We start from the raw sequence: 17,057 nt of genomic DNA, 5'->3' as shown, positions 1-17,057 counted from the left end.
GAGTGCGTACTTTGTGCGCGTCTGTAACGAGCCATAGATTACATAATAGGAACAGAAGATGGAGAAGCTCTGTTTTCATGGCAAAAACAAGACAACGTACAGACTGCAGAGCAGACCATGAACTACCAATATAAAAAATTAGAATAAAGCAAAAGAACACTAAACAAACCATCATACCAAAATACAACCTGATGAACATCTCAACAGAATTTAAAAATAACATGAAAAACAGTTTTACATTATTAAGCCTAATTGACTGGGAACCAGAAGAAATATGAACAGAAGCTAGGGTCATGGTCAAGGAGGAATGCAGAAAGATGCTATAAAAAAAAGAAAAAGAGACTTCTTCCACAAGATCTGTGAAATCGAATGGAAATGAAAACCAAGGGTGCAGATAATCTACAATCAGCAGAGGAACAGAATGTATGACCAAGATAAAATAAAGAGACGGTGGAAATTATATACAGAGAACCTATACAAAAGTAATGAAAGGATGAATGACATATAGGAAGAGGAATCACGCAAAGATGAACTCCAAATTTTAGAAACCAAAGTGAAAGCCACAGTTAGATGACTTGCAAAGAATAAATCACCAGGAACAGATGACGTACCAATAGAACTGCTGCAAGCTACAGAGACAGAATCAGCCAATGTTCTAACTAAAATCTGCCAGGAAATTTGGAGAACAAGACAATAGCCCACAGAGAGGGAATGATCAATATACATTCCTATCCCCCAAAAAGGAGACACAAAAGTTTGTAGTTAACTACAGGACCATTGCACTACTTTCCCAAGCAAACAAAATCAAACTCTAAATTCTACAGCAAAGACTCCTACCATATATGGAATTAGAAATGCCAGATATCCATGCTGGGTTCAGAAGAGAAAAGGCACTAGGGATCATATTGGAAACAGAGGCCCAATACAGTCGGGCGAAAAGCGCCGGTCTGTGGGCGGGGTGAGGGCTGAGCATCCCCATGCTCACACTCCTCCCCACGCTGCCTGGGTGCCATATTTGCATGTGCCCATTCAGGCGGTGTGCACGTTGATGACGTTCCTTTGGCGCAGTGCCCAAACAGGGCTGCACCAAAGGGGTGTGATCAAGCCACTTAACAGTGGCTGTGGTGCCTCTTTGGAGGCACAAAAAGGAGCCTGAAAAATCAGCTCCTTTTTGTGCTCTACAGAGGCCGGATCGGTGACATAGCATGTGTTTGCCGCGGCACCAATCCAGGGCAGAAAGGGGCAGTGTCTGGCTGCCCCTTCCTGCCCTTCTGTACCGGGCCATACTTTGGTTAAGGAATATAAGCAAATTTCAGAAGAAAATCAGCATGTGCTTTATGGATTATAGCAAAGCCTTTGACTGTATAGATTATACTGTTCTTAAAGAATTGGGTATGCCACTACATTTGATTGCTCTGATGGGTAACCTGTACTCAGGAGAAAAGGCCCTGTGGGCCAGTAAGGCATTCACTATTTTCTTGCCTTGCTTTCATTTCCACCCATTCTACTCTGAAAGCGATGAAAGGGTATTCAAACCACAACAAATGGTAATTAATTATACAGTGCTCCCTTGCTTTACGCGGGGGATCTGTTCCGGACTCCCCCGCATAAAGCAAATTCCACGCATGCTTGAGCCCCATTTAAATGAATGGGGCTCGGGCACACTGCAGCACACTCATGCCACGGGTGCATGGCCCACTACTCCCTATGGGACGCTCCGCCACTTCCTCCTTGCACAGCTTTCAGCGTATGCTGAAAGCCACGTAAAGCGCACCCACGTATGACGCAGGCGCACTGTAAGAGCATTGCTGAGAGAGTGGGTGAATCCCGTAAAATCTATGCATAAGCAGAACACAAGCTGTTGGTTGGAGGTGATAGGTTGGAGCATGTATAGAACAGGTTGAACTGTGGAACTGTCACCAGTCCACATTCATCCATTGAGCTTCACAGCTGAACACAGATTTGAACCTCGGTGCCTATTTTCTAAGCCCATCATTCTCAGCTAAATTAAGTACAGCATACCCACGCCAACTGTGGGCTTGCCATCCGTGGTTTGAGCTTCCGTGGACTGAAAGCCCCAGCTTTTTCAATGGGCGCATGCGGTGGCACAAGGAGGAGCGTGCACCCATGGAAAAAAACAGGAAAAGATCCCATGTTTTTGCTATCCACCGGGAGGGGGATCCAAAATGGATCTCATGCAGATAGCAAACGTAAATGCTAGATTTGTCATTTGGTTCAAGATATTGTCTAATCAGACCAGCTGGCCCTTGGTTTGCCCAACAGCCTTGAATGCTTGATTTCCACATTTTCATTTGCTGTGACAAATAAACTTCTGCCTTTGTGAAACACAATAGGAAACTATTCATCCTACTCTGACACTGCAGAGTTATGATGGTCCTTTTATCTCACCTCCTCTATTGTTAGGAGAAAGGCTGGGAGTGATTTGGCTGCTGTGCTACCAAGATAGAGTATGGTGGCAAAATAGCAAGTTGTCCTCCAACATTTCTTACAAGTTATTTGCTTTTATTTGCTATCAAGTCAGTTTCAAGTAAAGGCAACCTTATGAATTAAGAGACCTCAAGAAACCCTTGTCAACAGCAGCTGTGTGTTCAGGTTTTTGGCTTTACTCCCAAAGCTAGATAAAAATTGTGGATATATTTTCAAACCTGGTTCTGTCAAAATCACCAGATCTGGACAAATCTATGTTCATCCGTAGAGCTTCCTGTGTTGGAACAGCCTTTCTGTGAGAAATAACAGGATTATGCCCATGGGATTTTCTCCATCACTTTCACAATGTCTTTTATGTTATTGACAGGAGCACTTTTATTTACATAACAATTTACTGGAAAGGATTTGAAAGATGCTTTGCGAAGTGGAAGATAGAAGGTTTCGAATCAAGGTTTTGTTTCATATATGATTTGATATATATGAATAAATAGAGATTTGTGATATTTGCAACATATATTGGAGTGATACATGAAAATAAAGTTGAAAAAGTGACTGAGCTCCTCATCCTCATTATTTATCCTATAGTTTACCTTCAAATCGTATACATATGCCTCTCATCATCTTAATCCTATCTTTGGAGGTTTATGGCAGATAAACTAATTAGTAACTAAATGTCCTTGTTTGTCAATGGTTATGGGTTGTTTTTTAAATTTAAATCCAAGGCAAATCTCCTTTGAACATGAGGAAGAGTCATGATTCAAAGATTGTGTAAAAAATCTATGTATCTCCTTTTTACCTCAGTCAGTTCAATGATGTGGTGTGCTACATATATTGTGTGTTCAAGATAATCTCTTTTTAAAATCTAATTAACTATCCTTTTGATAGCCTGAAAATCCTTTTGGGCATTTTGCATTCCTGCAGGGATGCCTGTCTGCCTGACTGCTTTAGCTGGGTAATCATTTTTCTTGTTTATCCCTAATCCTTTTAATATTTCCTTCCTGCCCATGTGCAACTATACAGTACTTCAATTGTTTGGCATCTATTTCAATGAGAGCTGCAAGATACTGCCAAGTGGAAGAAAGGTGTTTTGTATTTGACTGGATTTAACAAGGGATATAAAATCAAAGTCATGAAACTGATTTTTCATCACAGTGACCACAAAGAATATTATTCACAATTTAAGTTGTAACTTTTAGTACATCTCGCAGTGCAATTCTGTGTATATTTGTTAGAGGTACGTATCACCATATTCAGTGGATGTAACTCTCAGGAAAGTATACATCTAATTACACTTTTAAGACCAATTATGTACTAATGATCCGATAAGTAAGCATTGCTTTCTTTGAATTTGAACCATTAACAGCTTTTAATGTTTAGTTCCAATGGTCTGAGATAGTAATGGTGGGAAAACTCAATACACTCATCCCTCCATATTTGCGGCTTAGATTATTCACAGATTTGATTAATATGTTCTCTCTAGGCATTTGTAGCTCCTTCAGTACAGTTCTATGGCCAGTGTCTGTCGGATGTTGACCACTGGAGGACCTAGAGATTCCTAGAGAGGTGTCCTCTCAGGTAAAAGCATGGTGTGTTTTTTATTTGCAGTTTTTCTATATTCACGGGGGTCTTATGCTCCTAACCCTAGCAAAAATGGAGGGACAAGTGTCTAACATTTCTTTTAAAACTACTTAGTGAGGTTAGATAAGTATCTATAGAGAGACATTAAAAGAGGTTTTTCTATAGTTGTCTTTGACTTTCACGCAAAACCTCATACTGATTGTGAAAAAAAAAAATATTTGAGATAATTTAAACTTTAGGCGAATGGAAAGTAATACATATTATCATTAGAACATCATTTAAAATGTGAATTCTAGAATGCCATATGTTATTTTCATTATCTAGTCAGCTATAGAAAGATATTCCAAAGATAGTATAAACTAATGTTGAAAATGTAAATATGTTTGAAATGAATGCATCTACAGTAATTATTATGCATTATCTGAAAAACTGACTTCAGTATATTACATTATTTCTAGTCACTATTTTGATAGTCGTTTATACATTCAGTTCATATTAATAGAAACAATTAACTGATTCCCTTGCCATTTGTACCAGAAGAACTGAGGCGATGCTTGTGTTCATGGCTCCAGTATTGCACTGCTCATATCAGTATACTGCTTGACTAAGCAGTTATTTGTACAACCAAGCTGAGGTTATTATGAGAATATTATAAGAATAAGCGTCCAAGCCTCTCTGGAATCTATTAATGTCGGATGGAAATAATCATAATTTACACCAGTGGTGTCCCTAGGGTTGGTATCACCCCCCTCTTTAGTAATGCTTTTTTGCACTAACATTACTCGTAAATCATAATTCCCTTATACCACTGAATGTACTGGTAATAGTTGTGACAAACAACTAGCAAAATTAAAATTATACCTTCTCATTGCAAATATCTCATGCACAACCTAAATGTACTTACATATACATAGTAAAGATTTGGTTAAAATGAGATTTTTTTAAAATAATAAAAAATAATAAATTTTAAAATTTTCATTTTTTAAAATAATAAAATTTTGGAATTTTAATTAAAAAAATATGGGGCCTCTCCTTAGTATCTAATTTCACCACCAAATTTATTATTATTATTATTATTATTATTATTATTATTATTATTATTATTGAGCCTCTCCTTTCTCCTCCCACTTTCACCCCATTCCCACAATCTCTTAAATGATCTTAAAGGGAAGCAGGTGAATTCCACAGCCTGTTTCTGCCAAAAGATAGGTGTTTGAGGAGGAGGAGTGTCACACACACACACACACACCCTTTAGGATGTTACCTCGTTGCCCTGTTGATGGCACTAAATTTGGTTCTTACATATGCTGCAAATTTAAATGCCTTCAATTTGGGAATATTTTTCTCAAATATTTCTGTCTCCCCTCCCAGACCTTTGCAGTTCTACTTACATTAGAACAAATCAGGAAATGACGAGCTTTGTCAGATATAAATCAGACTTTTAGTCTATCTAAATTAGTGTCTAATTTCACCACCAAATTTATTATTATTATTATTATTATTATTATTTATTAAATTTATTATTATTTTTACTGTATTTATATGCCAGCTTTCTCCACCATCTAAGATGGCTTATCTGGGGTGAGATGCTGTAAGGTAACTTCCCCTGCATGTACATACTCATGTATAAGTCCAGAAATTTTAGTCAAAAAATTGATCCCAAAAACTGGGTCGACTTCCACAGGTCAAAATACTGTTCTTTACCTCCTATTTTTTTAAAAATCTGTCCTGATTCTCCAGATACCTACACAGGCTGGCTAGGTGGGAACCATACAACTGATAGTATATGTAGATGCAGTAAATGACCACCAACTAGAAAGCATCCTTGCCTATGGGAGTCCGTTAGGAGGAAGGCATTAATCAAGCAGAGGGAGGCAACAAGAATAAAGGTCAACACAGTCCAAAGGTTGAAGAAACCAGGAAGTCCGTGGTATGAATTTCAGGAGTCTGGAAACAAGTGTCAGGGACAGAAATGCTGGCCAGGAACAGACGAATTGCTTCTAGCTCTAGAATTAGGCAGACTCACTCTTAAATGGCCTGGCACCAGCTGATCCTAATCAGAGTTTCCCTGTTGCTGCTTGGCCCACAGCCTGACTGAACAACTTTGTTCCATGCATTTCTGCCTCCTCTTTGATGGTGGGCTTGGGACCCCAGCTGTGTCCTCTGCCTCATCGGCTGATGAGTCCTTCCTTTGACCTGCTGGCTGAGGCTGCTCTTCAACAGGGAGAGCTGCAGACTATTCTCCATCTAGAGGACTTGCCTGGATCCCTTCTTCAGTGTCCTCATCAGACTCTTCTTCTTGGTCCCAGTGCTGTAGCTCTGCAACCTTTGGGATGAGTACAGACAGTTATGTCTGCTGGGATTTTGTAAGTTCTTGGGCATTGTTTTCCTTTCCTTCATCTTTTAGGTTCTTTGTTACACACCTCTAAGTTTTACCATTGACTTACCCATGGGTCATATCAAAATCCTTAATTCTGGCCCCAAAACCTACCCACGACTTATGCATGAGGTCAACGCATTTCTTTTGGCATACACTTTTTTGCCCACAAATGAAATGAACTGCTGTCCATGAAAGCTGATGCTAAAAAATAGTAAATATTTAAGTAGCCAAAAGAATTTGTTGTCATTTTGCTATAAGAGACTTAACATGGCTCTCTTCCTGGAAAATATTTTCTAGAATCCATCTAATCCTCTTCTAAAACCATTGAATATAGTAGTAGTTGCACATCTTATGACTGTGAGCTCTACACATGAACTGTGCAATATATATGTAAGGAAGTAACTTCACTTGAATCCTCCCAATGTGTTGTTTAGTTGTTTGCCCTTGAGTGTTAACATTACATGGGAAAGAATAACCGTTCTTTCCACGTTCTTTACTAATTAATAATTCCTTATTCCTTTTCAGTCTTGTCTCCTTCCCCCCAAAACTAAAAATCCTCAAATACATGGCCTTTCTTCATAGGGAATGTACATTAACTGTCACTTCAGTTTTCCTTTCTAGTACTTTGAGTTTCTTTTTGAGCATATAGTATTTATAAAATGCTTCTGGCTACTGCTACATGTCTTTCTCCTCAGAAACTCAAAGGGTTTTGTTTAACGCTGTTGCTGCTTTTACTGTTTCCTTTTTCTGGTGTATTTTTCAAATTCACTTCTCATCCACATTGTAACCTTGTGTAAGGAACCCTGAAAATATCACCTTGAAATCTGTAGAGGGTGGGATTATCTGCATACTGATGGGATCTCTTTTTAAATAATATATTCATGTTGCCAGTGATGTGTTGAACTGTGGGAGGTAAAATTCTGCAGGGATCATGCAGAAACATCTTTGTTTTGTAGTACTGCACCAAAATATTTCAGAACTGTTCTCTGGCAGTTTTTATATTAATTTTTAATCTCCCACACATCTGAAATTGAAAGGAATAGATGCTGGGCTACCAGATATGACAGTAGGCACACATGGACACTAGGTTGAGAAAAGTTGGGTTATTATGAGCATTTTAAAATGTATGTTGTATTTTTATTTCTGCAGTCTCTCCCCACTACAATTTAGACGTCTTTATCTCCCAACATTTTGAGTTTCTGAGCCTCTGAATAATTCTTTTATCATTGCTTAAGGTGCTTTTACACAGAAGTAATAAAAAGAGAACTTAGACAAATCCCCCTTAAGTGGTGGTTGTCTGGGATAAGAAGCAAGCTATTAAACAGTTTCAAATAATGATGTGGCACAGTTGCCTTATTTATTTTTATTTATTTAGGTATTTATATCCCGCCCTTCAGCCCTAATGGCTCTCAGGGTGGCTTACATTTATTATTTTTTAACCAGAAAGTTCCCTGCCTGCAGGCTTACAATCTAAAAGACACGACACAAAAGGAGAACAGAATGATGAGGGTGGGAGGGGATCAGGTCCAGCATTCTTCTCTCCCTCTGAGGCCTGGACCAAGGCAGATGTACTGGAGGTAGGGTTGCCATAAGTCAGGACCTCCAAACCGGGACAAATGTAGGACAAATGCAGGACAACATTTTCAAATGTAGGACACATTTTTTAAAATGGAGGAGACGTGAAAAAATTGAGGCTTTTTTAGAAATGTTCATAGAAATGCATGTTTCTTAGGCATGATCAAAATGGAGGACATTTTGACATTATTCGTAGACAGATCACGGAAATGTACTTCCTTTTCTGGCCACCCCCCTCTCCCCATTTCAAACAGCACATTTGGGCATTGATCATTGCTTTATTTTAACATTGCCTCTTGCATATTTCAGAGGCTTATTCCACAACCAAACCCTTTGGTCAAGGGACTTTGGTTTTTCTTCATTTTGACTTGTTTTGTCTGTATTCCTCCCCACTAAATAAAGAAGACATGAAATGGAGTTAATGGGTACAAGTTGTTAAACAAAAAAGTCTTGTGAGACTCTGTAGGCAAGAGGTGCACGATGTTAAGAACTGCATTAAGCACACTTAGGCTGCTGCCACACTGCTTTCACTCTCATCACTCCATACTATGGAATCCTGGGATCTGTAGTTTGTTGTGGTGCCAGGGCTGGGCTTTGAAATCTCAGGCATAAGAAAGGCAAAAGGCTTGGGCTGCATCTACACTGGAGAAATAATCTGGTTTCAGACCACTTTAACTGTCTTGGCTGAATGCTATGGAATTCTGGGAATGGTGGTCTGTTCCAGCACCACAGCAGAATGGCAGTTAACCCCTGGAAAGCTCTCTGACCAAGGTGACCAATGCCCTCACCCCAAAATGTAGGGCACCCAAGCAAAAAAAACGTAGGACATGGCCAAAGATAAAAGCTAAAAACACCCATGTAATTATAAATCCATGCTTCTTAGCCATGATCCAAATGGAGGACATTTTGAAATTTGACAGAAGAGGACATGTCCTGGAAAAGGAGGAGGATGCCTGGTCACCTTGTCTCTGGTCCAAAATACACTGCAGAAATAAAACATAGCTGGACTGAAATGTCCAAAGTTCCACACTGAGGAAATAATCCACTTTGAGAGTGACTTAACTGTCCTGGGTTAGTGCTGGGGAATCCTGGGAATTGTAGTACACTGTGGCCCCAGAGCTATCTCTGACAGGGAGACCCATAACCCTCCAAACGTAGTTGAACTGCAGCGTCCAGAATGCCTCCCCAGGTGCATCCACACTGAGGAAATGGTCCAGTTTGAGACTGCTTAGTACTGGGGAATCCTGGGAATTGTAGTCTATTGTGGCACCAGAGCTCTCTGACAGAGAAGGCCAAATGCCTCACAGACACCAGAATTCCAGAGCATTGAGCTTTGGCAGTTAAAGGGGTCTCAAAGTGCAGAGGGGGGGGGGGAGCCAGGGAGAGTGAATGAGAAGCTCATCTTGGCTGTGACTACTCTGAGAGGAGAAGGAGGAGGGAGGGAGCCAAAGGAAGTGGCCAGGACCATCAGCCTCCTCTCTTCCACTGCAGACTGCTGGCAAGAGGCTCTGCCCCCAGGCAACACCTCCTCTGTGGACCATTCAGCTTCCTTTTGTCAAAAGAGCTTTGGTGCCACAAGAAACTACAATTCCCAGAATCCCATAGCACTGAGCCATGGATGTTTAAGGGGGGGGGTCAAACTATTTCTGCAGCCTTCTGCTACCCCAAAGCCCTTCCTATTTACATGGCAAAATCTCTTCCTTCACCAAGCCATTGAAAACCAACCCAAATGGAGGGCTGATTGCTTCTTTCCCATTGGTCAGCTTCGGGAGAAATTTGCATATTACAAGTAAAGGTGTTTAGGGCCTCAGAAACGATCCTGTGATAAAGAATTACAAGAATACTGACGCAGTATACATTTAAAAGATGAGGCATTTAGACTCCCAGTGAAACAGGAACGATTTATGGCCTTTTTTTTCCTCACTGTAACCTGGAAAGTAAGGCCTCTTGCAAGACATATATACCAAGTGGGCTGACAATACCTCTGAGTGGCAGGTCTCCTGAAGACCTGCTGTCTAGGCGATCCCAGGCAGGGAGGCGGGGAAGGTGGCACACAGCCATGGGGAGGGGTGGAGCTGCCTCCAGGGCCTTGCTGGGGGGGGAGTCCCGGGGGCGGGGCCAAACTGGGGCGGGATTGTGTGGCCCCGCCCCAAACCGGGAAAGTCTCGCCCCCAGGCGGGATATGGCAACCCTAACTGGAGGGAGGACTCTGCTTCTTCCAGGCAGACAGTTGGAGCTAGCCTGCCTCTCTCCCCTTCAAGATGGTGGCTGAAGGGAGGGCTAGTCTTCTTCGAGGCAAGGCAGTTGGACCTCGCCTGCCTCTCTCTCTCTCCTTCAAGATGGTGGCTGAAGGGAGGGCTAGGGCCTTCAATTGTTTATTGTGATAGAGATGAGTATCCATGTAGAAGAATTACAGAAAGTCAAAAATAACCATCTTTGATATTTTGAAGGGTTTTTTTTAAAAGGAAAATTTAAAATAAACTGAAAGGAGCAGTGAAAGTGGCAATGGAGAAGACATAGGGTCAGTTTGTATCTATGAGTATGGAGGTTATTTAATGCCACAAAATTTAGACTTAAGAAGCAAAAATGAGTTACAGACAAATCTTAACTTTCTCACTGTGATAAGAGATATAGGCTGTAATAGGGGAGAAAACCTTTGGTGAAAAAATGAAAATAATCTACTGAGCATGCTTTAAATCTGTAAGGATTTAAAGAGACAAAAAGATGAGCAGAGTGCAGTCCCCAAAGCTCTCAAATATAATGTTTTCAGTTCATCACTCCAAAATGGGCCCAGTTCCCCTAATCCTGCCCATAAATACAGTGGTTTAGCTTGTCTACTTGCTGTGTAGTTTTTTTGGTTGAAGATAGCAACGGGAGGTGTTGTGACATTACTTCCATTGTAGCTGAATATGGCCTACAGGAGGACCTGGGCATGGAAGCTACCCTCCTCCCCCCAAAAAAACTTAGTTTCCAGTGCCTGAGTTAACAATTACAAACCTGACAATAAAAAAACCTTACATAGGATTAGAATCAAGCAAATAGCTGGGGCAATACATATGAATTGTTAACATTCATTTTATCTTGCCTTTCTTTATTTCTCACCCAAGGCAGTTTACATATCTAAATACAGAACACACATAAATTCAATTCGTTTAGTTATTGTGATAGCTGAAGGCCATGACAAATACATTAAGGCGGGATACAAACGGGCAGGGGAAGACGTCTTGGAGGTGTATTCTGTTGAATACGGAGCCTCCAGACCGCCCACCCCGGGGGCGTGGCTCAGGAGATGGGGCTTCCACATGGGGGGCAGTGAAGACGCCTCACCTGGGGCCGTTTCTGACCCGCAGTTTCCAAACCGCCACCTCGGAGGACACTGCAAAGAGAGAGGCAGCTTCCTCACGGGCGGCCAAAAACGGGGCTTTTTTTTTTCCTTTGCCGGCTGGCGGATGCGCAGCTGCGCAGCTGCAGCGCTAAGCAGCGGCGGCAGAAAGCCTATGGGCACATTTATTGTGCCCAAGCCCCTTTAAAACTTTTTTCCCCGCTCTGCCCAAGAACAATGGTGGTCTCCTGCCAGCTGGTGATCAGCTGGTGTTGGCATCCTTGCCCGCTTGCACTTTGCCAGTGTCACCAGCATCATGGATGCCTCCTCTCCTTTGGTCCCCGCGCTCCTGCTGAATCTGCAATGCACAGCCACAGCTGTCGCCGCTGCCACCGCTGCCCCCCTGCCATCCCCCATCACCTCCCTTGTACATATGTAAATATTTACAGTTTTAGGGGTTTTTATTGTTAGGTGAAAATGGCACAGGAATGTGTGTAGGGGCTCACTTTAAAGTCCAAACTTTCCAAGCAGCGCATGCGTACATGTTGCTCTAGGGTTAGGGTTAGGGTTAGGGTTAGGGTTACAAGTCTTAAAATGCGCTGCAGCTGTGCTGCAGCTTCCACACCTGCATGGCAGCTGACGCTGCAATTAAAGCCTGACTGCAAACTGCGCATGTTCCAAGACCCCGACTCATTATGCGACGCAGCAGACACGGAGCTTTTAAATGGGCAACTTAAATTAGCGGCGTAGCAATTCTGGCGTACCGGTGCAGCAGCTTACAGACGGAGCTGCGCAGCTGCACATCAAACAGAAAAGAAGCGGAGAAAAGCAGCACCTTTTTAATGCCGCCTCTTCCCGCTTGGGGCGTGCGGGGGGCGTGTTCATGGCGGCATTCAGGTAAGGCCCGTCTGAAGGCTCTACCTTCATGACGTCATGAATACACCCCTTTTTGCCCGTCTGTATCCCGCCTAAAAGTATACAAAATGCAAGAAATGATGTTACAGAATTATCAGCAACAAGTGCAAATTAGTGCTTGGAATCTCAAAGACAGTGTTTTTGTCTTGTTTTCTTCTTCTCGTTTGTGTAGTTTTATTTTTCCAATTTCTAATTTCTTTCTAATTATTTGCTGCCAAGCAAAAAGAGCTACTTTATTAATGTGCATCAAGAAAAATTGAACTGATTTTGCAAGAGCATTCCTACTTCCATGACTCAGCAAGAGATTCAAAATTCTCTCTCAGATCCCTATATTATTTACTATATTGGCCACAAATACATGTTTTCCAATGACCACCCTATTGTAACATCAATTTGGCATTGTAGTTAGAATAAATTTAAATTGTAGTTTAGTGACAACACTTCATAGGGAGACTGACATGGGGTTAGTTAAATAACTAGTTCTGATGTTTGAATCCAGGGGCTTGTTCCCACTATGATTTATAGTGAATTGCTGATCAGTTTATATGACCATCATTCCCATTTGAAACTGGTTCCAATCGTACTTTGGTCAATTTCTGTTGCGATAAAGCGAGGCAAATACAAAACCAGTTTCTGATTTGCCTTCACTCCGTGTTGGTAAAACGATTCCAAAAGGTTTGTCATTCTCACTATTTAAAAAAATTGATAGAAGATGTGATTCATTGGTTTTGGAACTACTTGCCTAGCAGCTGCAAAACCAATGAATTGCATCTTCTATCTATCTATCTATCTATCTATCTATCTATCTATCTATCTATTAGAGAGAGAGAGAGAGAGAGTTCCTAAGCCGGGCTACCGCTTACGCCACTGATGATGCACAGATGATTGACATACATTTTGAAGCAGCACAAACTAGTAGTGGGGACGACAGTTGTGCCCCCCCCCCCAAAAAAAAAAAAAAGGAATTACAAGGGGATAATGAAAATATTCGCTTTCATAGTGGGAACAACAGACCTTTTGAAATTGATTTACCAACATGGAGTGAAGGCGAATCGGAAACCAGTTTAAATGTAAGTGGGAATGAGCCCCTCATTAGCTTGTTGGCTAGGAAGCAAAATACAGCAAACTAAAAAAAAAAACACATTGCAGTGATACCTTGATTAAGCCAGTGAAAAGGTGCAAAATACATGAGTATTTGTGGACTCCTAACAGGAAATTAGGCTAATGAAAAGGCAAGAGGGAAGTAAACCTGAGCTGGCATAGGAAGAACTAAAAACAGAGCAATGCTTGAAGAGTCTTGAAATAAAGGGGGGAGGAGGAGAGACTGGCATTATCTGATATAATGTAGTATGGCCAACTGTTTGATCACTTACTGACAAATATGCCATTCAGCTGGCTTTTTAGAATGCCAGTCATGCATTTTCAAAACATATGCATTGCTGATTAAGAACCAGCATTCTTATCCTAAAGACTTTTTAAAGAGAGTAAGGATGGTAATTCTGTAGCTTCCAGATTCCTTCCAGTAGTTCTGGAACCAGTGTTCAGTTATATGATTGCACACCTGAAATCTGAAATGGTAGGCTGTAGGCTAGAGTTGCAGGGAATTGTAGTCTAATATTTGGCGAAAAGCAGGATATAAATCAAATAAATAAATCACAACTTCTGAAATAAAGAGCAACATGTTTTGTATGGGGAGTAAGAAAAGCATTTGTATAGAAATACTAATTTTTAAATAAGTTTTTTTTTACTGTAATGAAAATCATGATAACAGTCAGCTGTTGTCCTGAGTTAAAACTGGTGTTTCATTGCTATTGATCAAGATATACTGTTCTAATAGCACCTGTGGTGGCAAATTTACAGAAAATTCTTTATAGGATAATGTAATTCTCAAATTATTGCTTGATTCCTGATTTATGTTGCATTCATAGAGTAATAATTGAGTTGATGCCTGCCATTATACCTTATTAAACTGTTTTATGAGTATATTATGAACTGAACTTGACTGTCAGTATGCTCCTGAAAAGACATTTTACCATGGGTACTTGGTTATGCTGTAATATGTGAAGTTTGGCGAACAATATTGTTTCAGAATACAGATACTTGCAGAAACCATATACAACTGTCAAAGCTATTGTACAAAAAGGATTCAGCTCCTCAGCTGAATCTCATAAGTAGTTCATTCATAAGTGAAGAAACTATACGAGAAGCTGTATATAGTACATTAAGTTTACCATTTCAGATTTCAGGTACAGAATCATATAACTGAAGATTGATTCCAGAACTACTGGAAGGAAAGAAGGGTGTTCATAGAATCATAGAACTGTAGATTTGGAAGAGGTCCCAGGGACCATTTGATATATAAGATCCCTAGATCCTTTTCAACCATACTGTTGTCAAGGCAGGTATCATCCTGTGTTTGCACATCTACATCTGATTTTTACTGCCTAAATGTAAACCTTTACATCTATCCCTGTCCCTAGTGAAATTCATTTTGTCTGTTTTGGCCCAATTCTCCAATGTGCTAAACTCATCTTGATTCTTTCTTCTGGGTATTAGCTATCCTTCTCAGTTAGGTCATCTGTGTTGCCATCTTGATATTTTGACCACTATTCAGTTGGCCCCTATACAGTCATACACATATTCATAGTAGTAATACAGTGTCAGTAAAGTCGAAGGAAATAGCTAGGGGGTCCTGGAAACTGTAGTTTTGTGAGATGTTTAGCCTTCTCTGTCAGAGAGCTCTGGTGGCCCAATAAACTACAATGCCCGGGATTGCCTAGCACTAAGCCAGGGCAGTTAAAGTGGTCTCAAACTAGATTATTTCTGCAATGTGTTTTGGACCATAATCTACACACCTGGTTTTAATTGGTGGTCTTCCATCCAAGTACTAACCAGGGCTGGTCCTCCTTAACTTGCAAGATCAGACAGGATTTGGTGTCTTTAAGTTATTCTGCCTACTTTCTGTGTCAGGGGTGCTGCTCAGACTATGAGAATCATCAAGGCATATGGCAAATGTAGATGGGGATTTTTCATGATAGGATAATCTTCCTGATTTGGTTGGAACCTACTTTACTAGCACTTCAGCATGAGATTAAGACCGTTTTTTTTTCTTAGCTTTTAACTGAGGCTTTGAAGTAGTCATACCTTAAAGATAGCCTTAACGTACACATGCTTGGGTTTTTGTTCCCTAAAAGCTTTAATTTACTTATCTTTCCCCATAAATTGTAAGCTAACAAATTTGTTTTCTCTCTTTACCAATCTAAGGGATACAATTTGTTACCATGTTACAAAAAGTGTTAATTACTTGTGGATTGTTTTTTATATTTGTCGTTCAGGATTTATGTTACATTTCAAGTTGTACAGCTTGAACATGTTAGAAAGTGCACACACTTGTTTTTCAGTGGTTGATGTGAGTGGTATTTTGGAACTGTATCTCTGCTATCAGGATTATACCCTTCTCTCCTCCTATGAAACTGCTACCCCTGCAATTCAATATGAAATGTGTGATATATGTTTTGAATGTTTTTAAAACCTATTAAAAATCCCATGAGTGTAACAAATGCTTTATGTCGCCAAAGGATACACTTGTTATGATAAATTTATTTTTGTAGAGTAATCGGATTCTTTCCTCGTTTTTCTGTTATCTGTCAAGGCAGATGATAATCATCTAGGATTGACAGAGTGAAAACTGAAGAGGGCTCCTGTGCCTTTAATGTTTGCATAGAAGAGAGAATGTCAGCAGATGTTGTTTTTCATGCAACCAGGTAACAAGCAACTCCTACTGAAATTCCCTCTTTCATGCAAACATTAAAGGTACAGGAGACATCTCTAGTTTTCACTCTGGCAAACCTATAATTGACACAGCTGACACCCCCTTAGGGGAAGTATCATGGGTTAGTAAATACTGTTTTCTAGTGGTACCTTTTTTAAATGGCAGGTATGGCCAAACTATGAAGCTTCACCTATCAGGACAGCGTATTACTGACATCCATACACTGTCTTGTTTTCAGAAGAAAAGCCTGACTGCTCCAAGGCCCGTTGTGAAGTACAGTTTTCTCCTCGCTGTCCAGAAGATTCTGTTTTGATTGAAGGGTATGCTCCACCTGGTGAATGCTGCCCTCTACCTAGCCGCTGCGTGTGTAACCCTGCCGGGTGTTTGAGGAAAGTTTGCCAACCAGGATATTTGAATATATTGGTTTCTAAAGCATCAGGCAAACCAGGGGAATGCTGTGACTTCTATGAATGTAAACCAGGTAATGTGTAACCCCTTCACTTATGAAACACATACACACACATACATATACATATGTACTCTAGAGGTGACAGTCAAAGATGGACTCTATATGTTTCTTGGTTTTGATCAGTTTAGCATTGTCAGAGAAAAAGATATAGCTGAACTGTTCCCTATTGCATAGCTATTTAGATAACAGGAATAATGTATAACATAAACAGAAAAGTGAAGCAAGTGATACTAAGTAGATTTGGTTCAACTGTCACATTTCTCATTATTCAGGTCGGACATCAAAAATCGAGGTAGTATGTGGATGCACAATTTTGTGATATGGCAAGGTGGTCTTTCCAGCTTTTCATTTTTAATTTAAAAAAAAAAGATCGAAGTCACTGCACTTAGTAATGGTTGTTGTGGCTGTTTTAAAAACTCAGACATGGCTTTGAATGTGACAGTTTATCTTTTAACATTAAAAAAAGCAATGGATAGAGCATTTGGACTTTTAGTAAAACTGAAAGTTTTCCACTCACCCAACAGTGTTTCAACTTTCATGGAAATCCTGCAAAGATTGCAGAAATGCTTTCTGCCCTTTCACTAGAGGCTGAACATCC

General features: G+C 40.5%; 1 protein-coding gene across 4 annotated transcripts in view; it reads left to right on the top strand.

The window, feature by feature from the left end:
• Positions 1 to 17,057, top strand: part of CRIM1 (cysteine rich transmembrane BMP regulator 1) — a 178,338-nt gene that overhangs the window by 79,399 nt on the left and 81,882 nt on the right. For 3 of the 4 annotated variants that reach the window (XM_089529751.1, XM_089529750.1, XM_089529754.1), the window contains exon 3: positions 16,229 to 16,471. The exons of the other annotated variant lie outside the window; for it this stretch is intronic. In XM_089529751.1, the coding sequence (XP_089385877.1) occupies positions 16,229 to 16,471 (243 nt within the window). The remainder of the gene's footprint in view (positions 1 to 16,228; positions 16,472 to 17,057) is intronic. 4 annotated transcript variants of the gene reach the window in all.

The sequence above is a fragment of the Sceloporus occidentalis genome, unplaced genomic scaffold (genome assembly GCF_023333645.1).
Source record: "Sceloporus occidentalis isolate IW3139 unplaced genomic scaffold, rSceOcc1.0.p SCAF_6, whole genome shotgun sequence".
NCBI lineage: Eukaryota > Metazoa > Chordata > Lepidosauria > Squamata > Phrynosomatidae > Sceloporus > Sceloporus occidentalis.
Note: the sequence above shows the minus strand (reverse complement) of the source record. Positions and strands in the feature narration are given on the sequence as shown.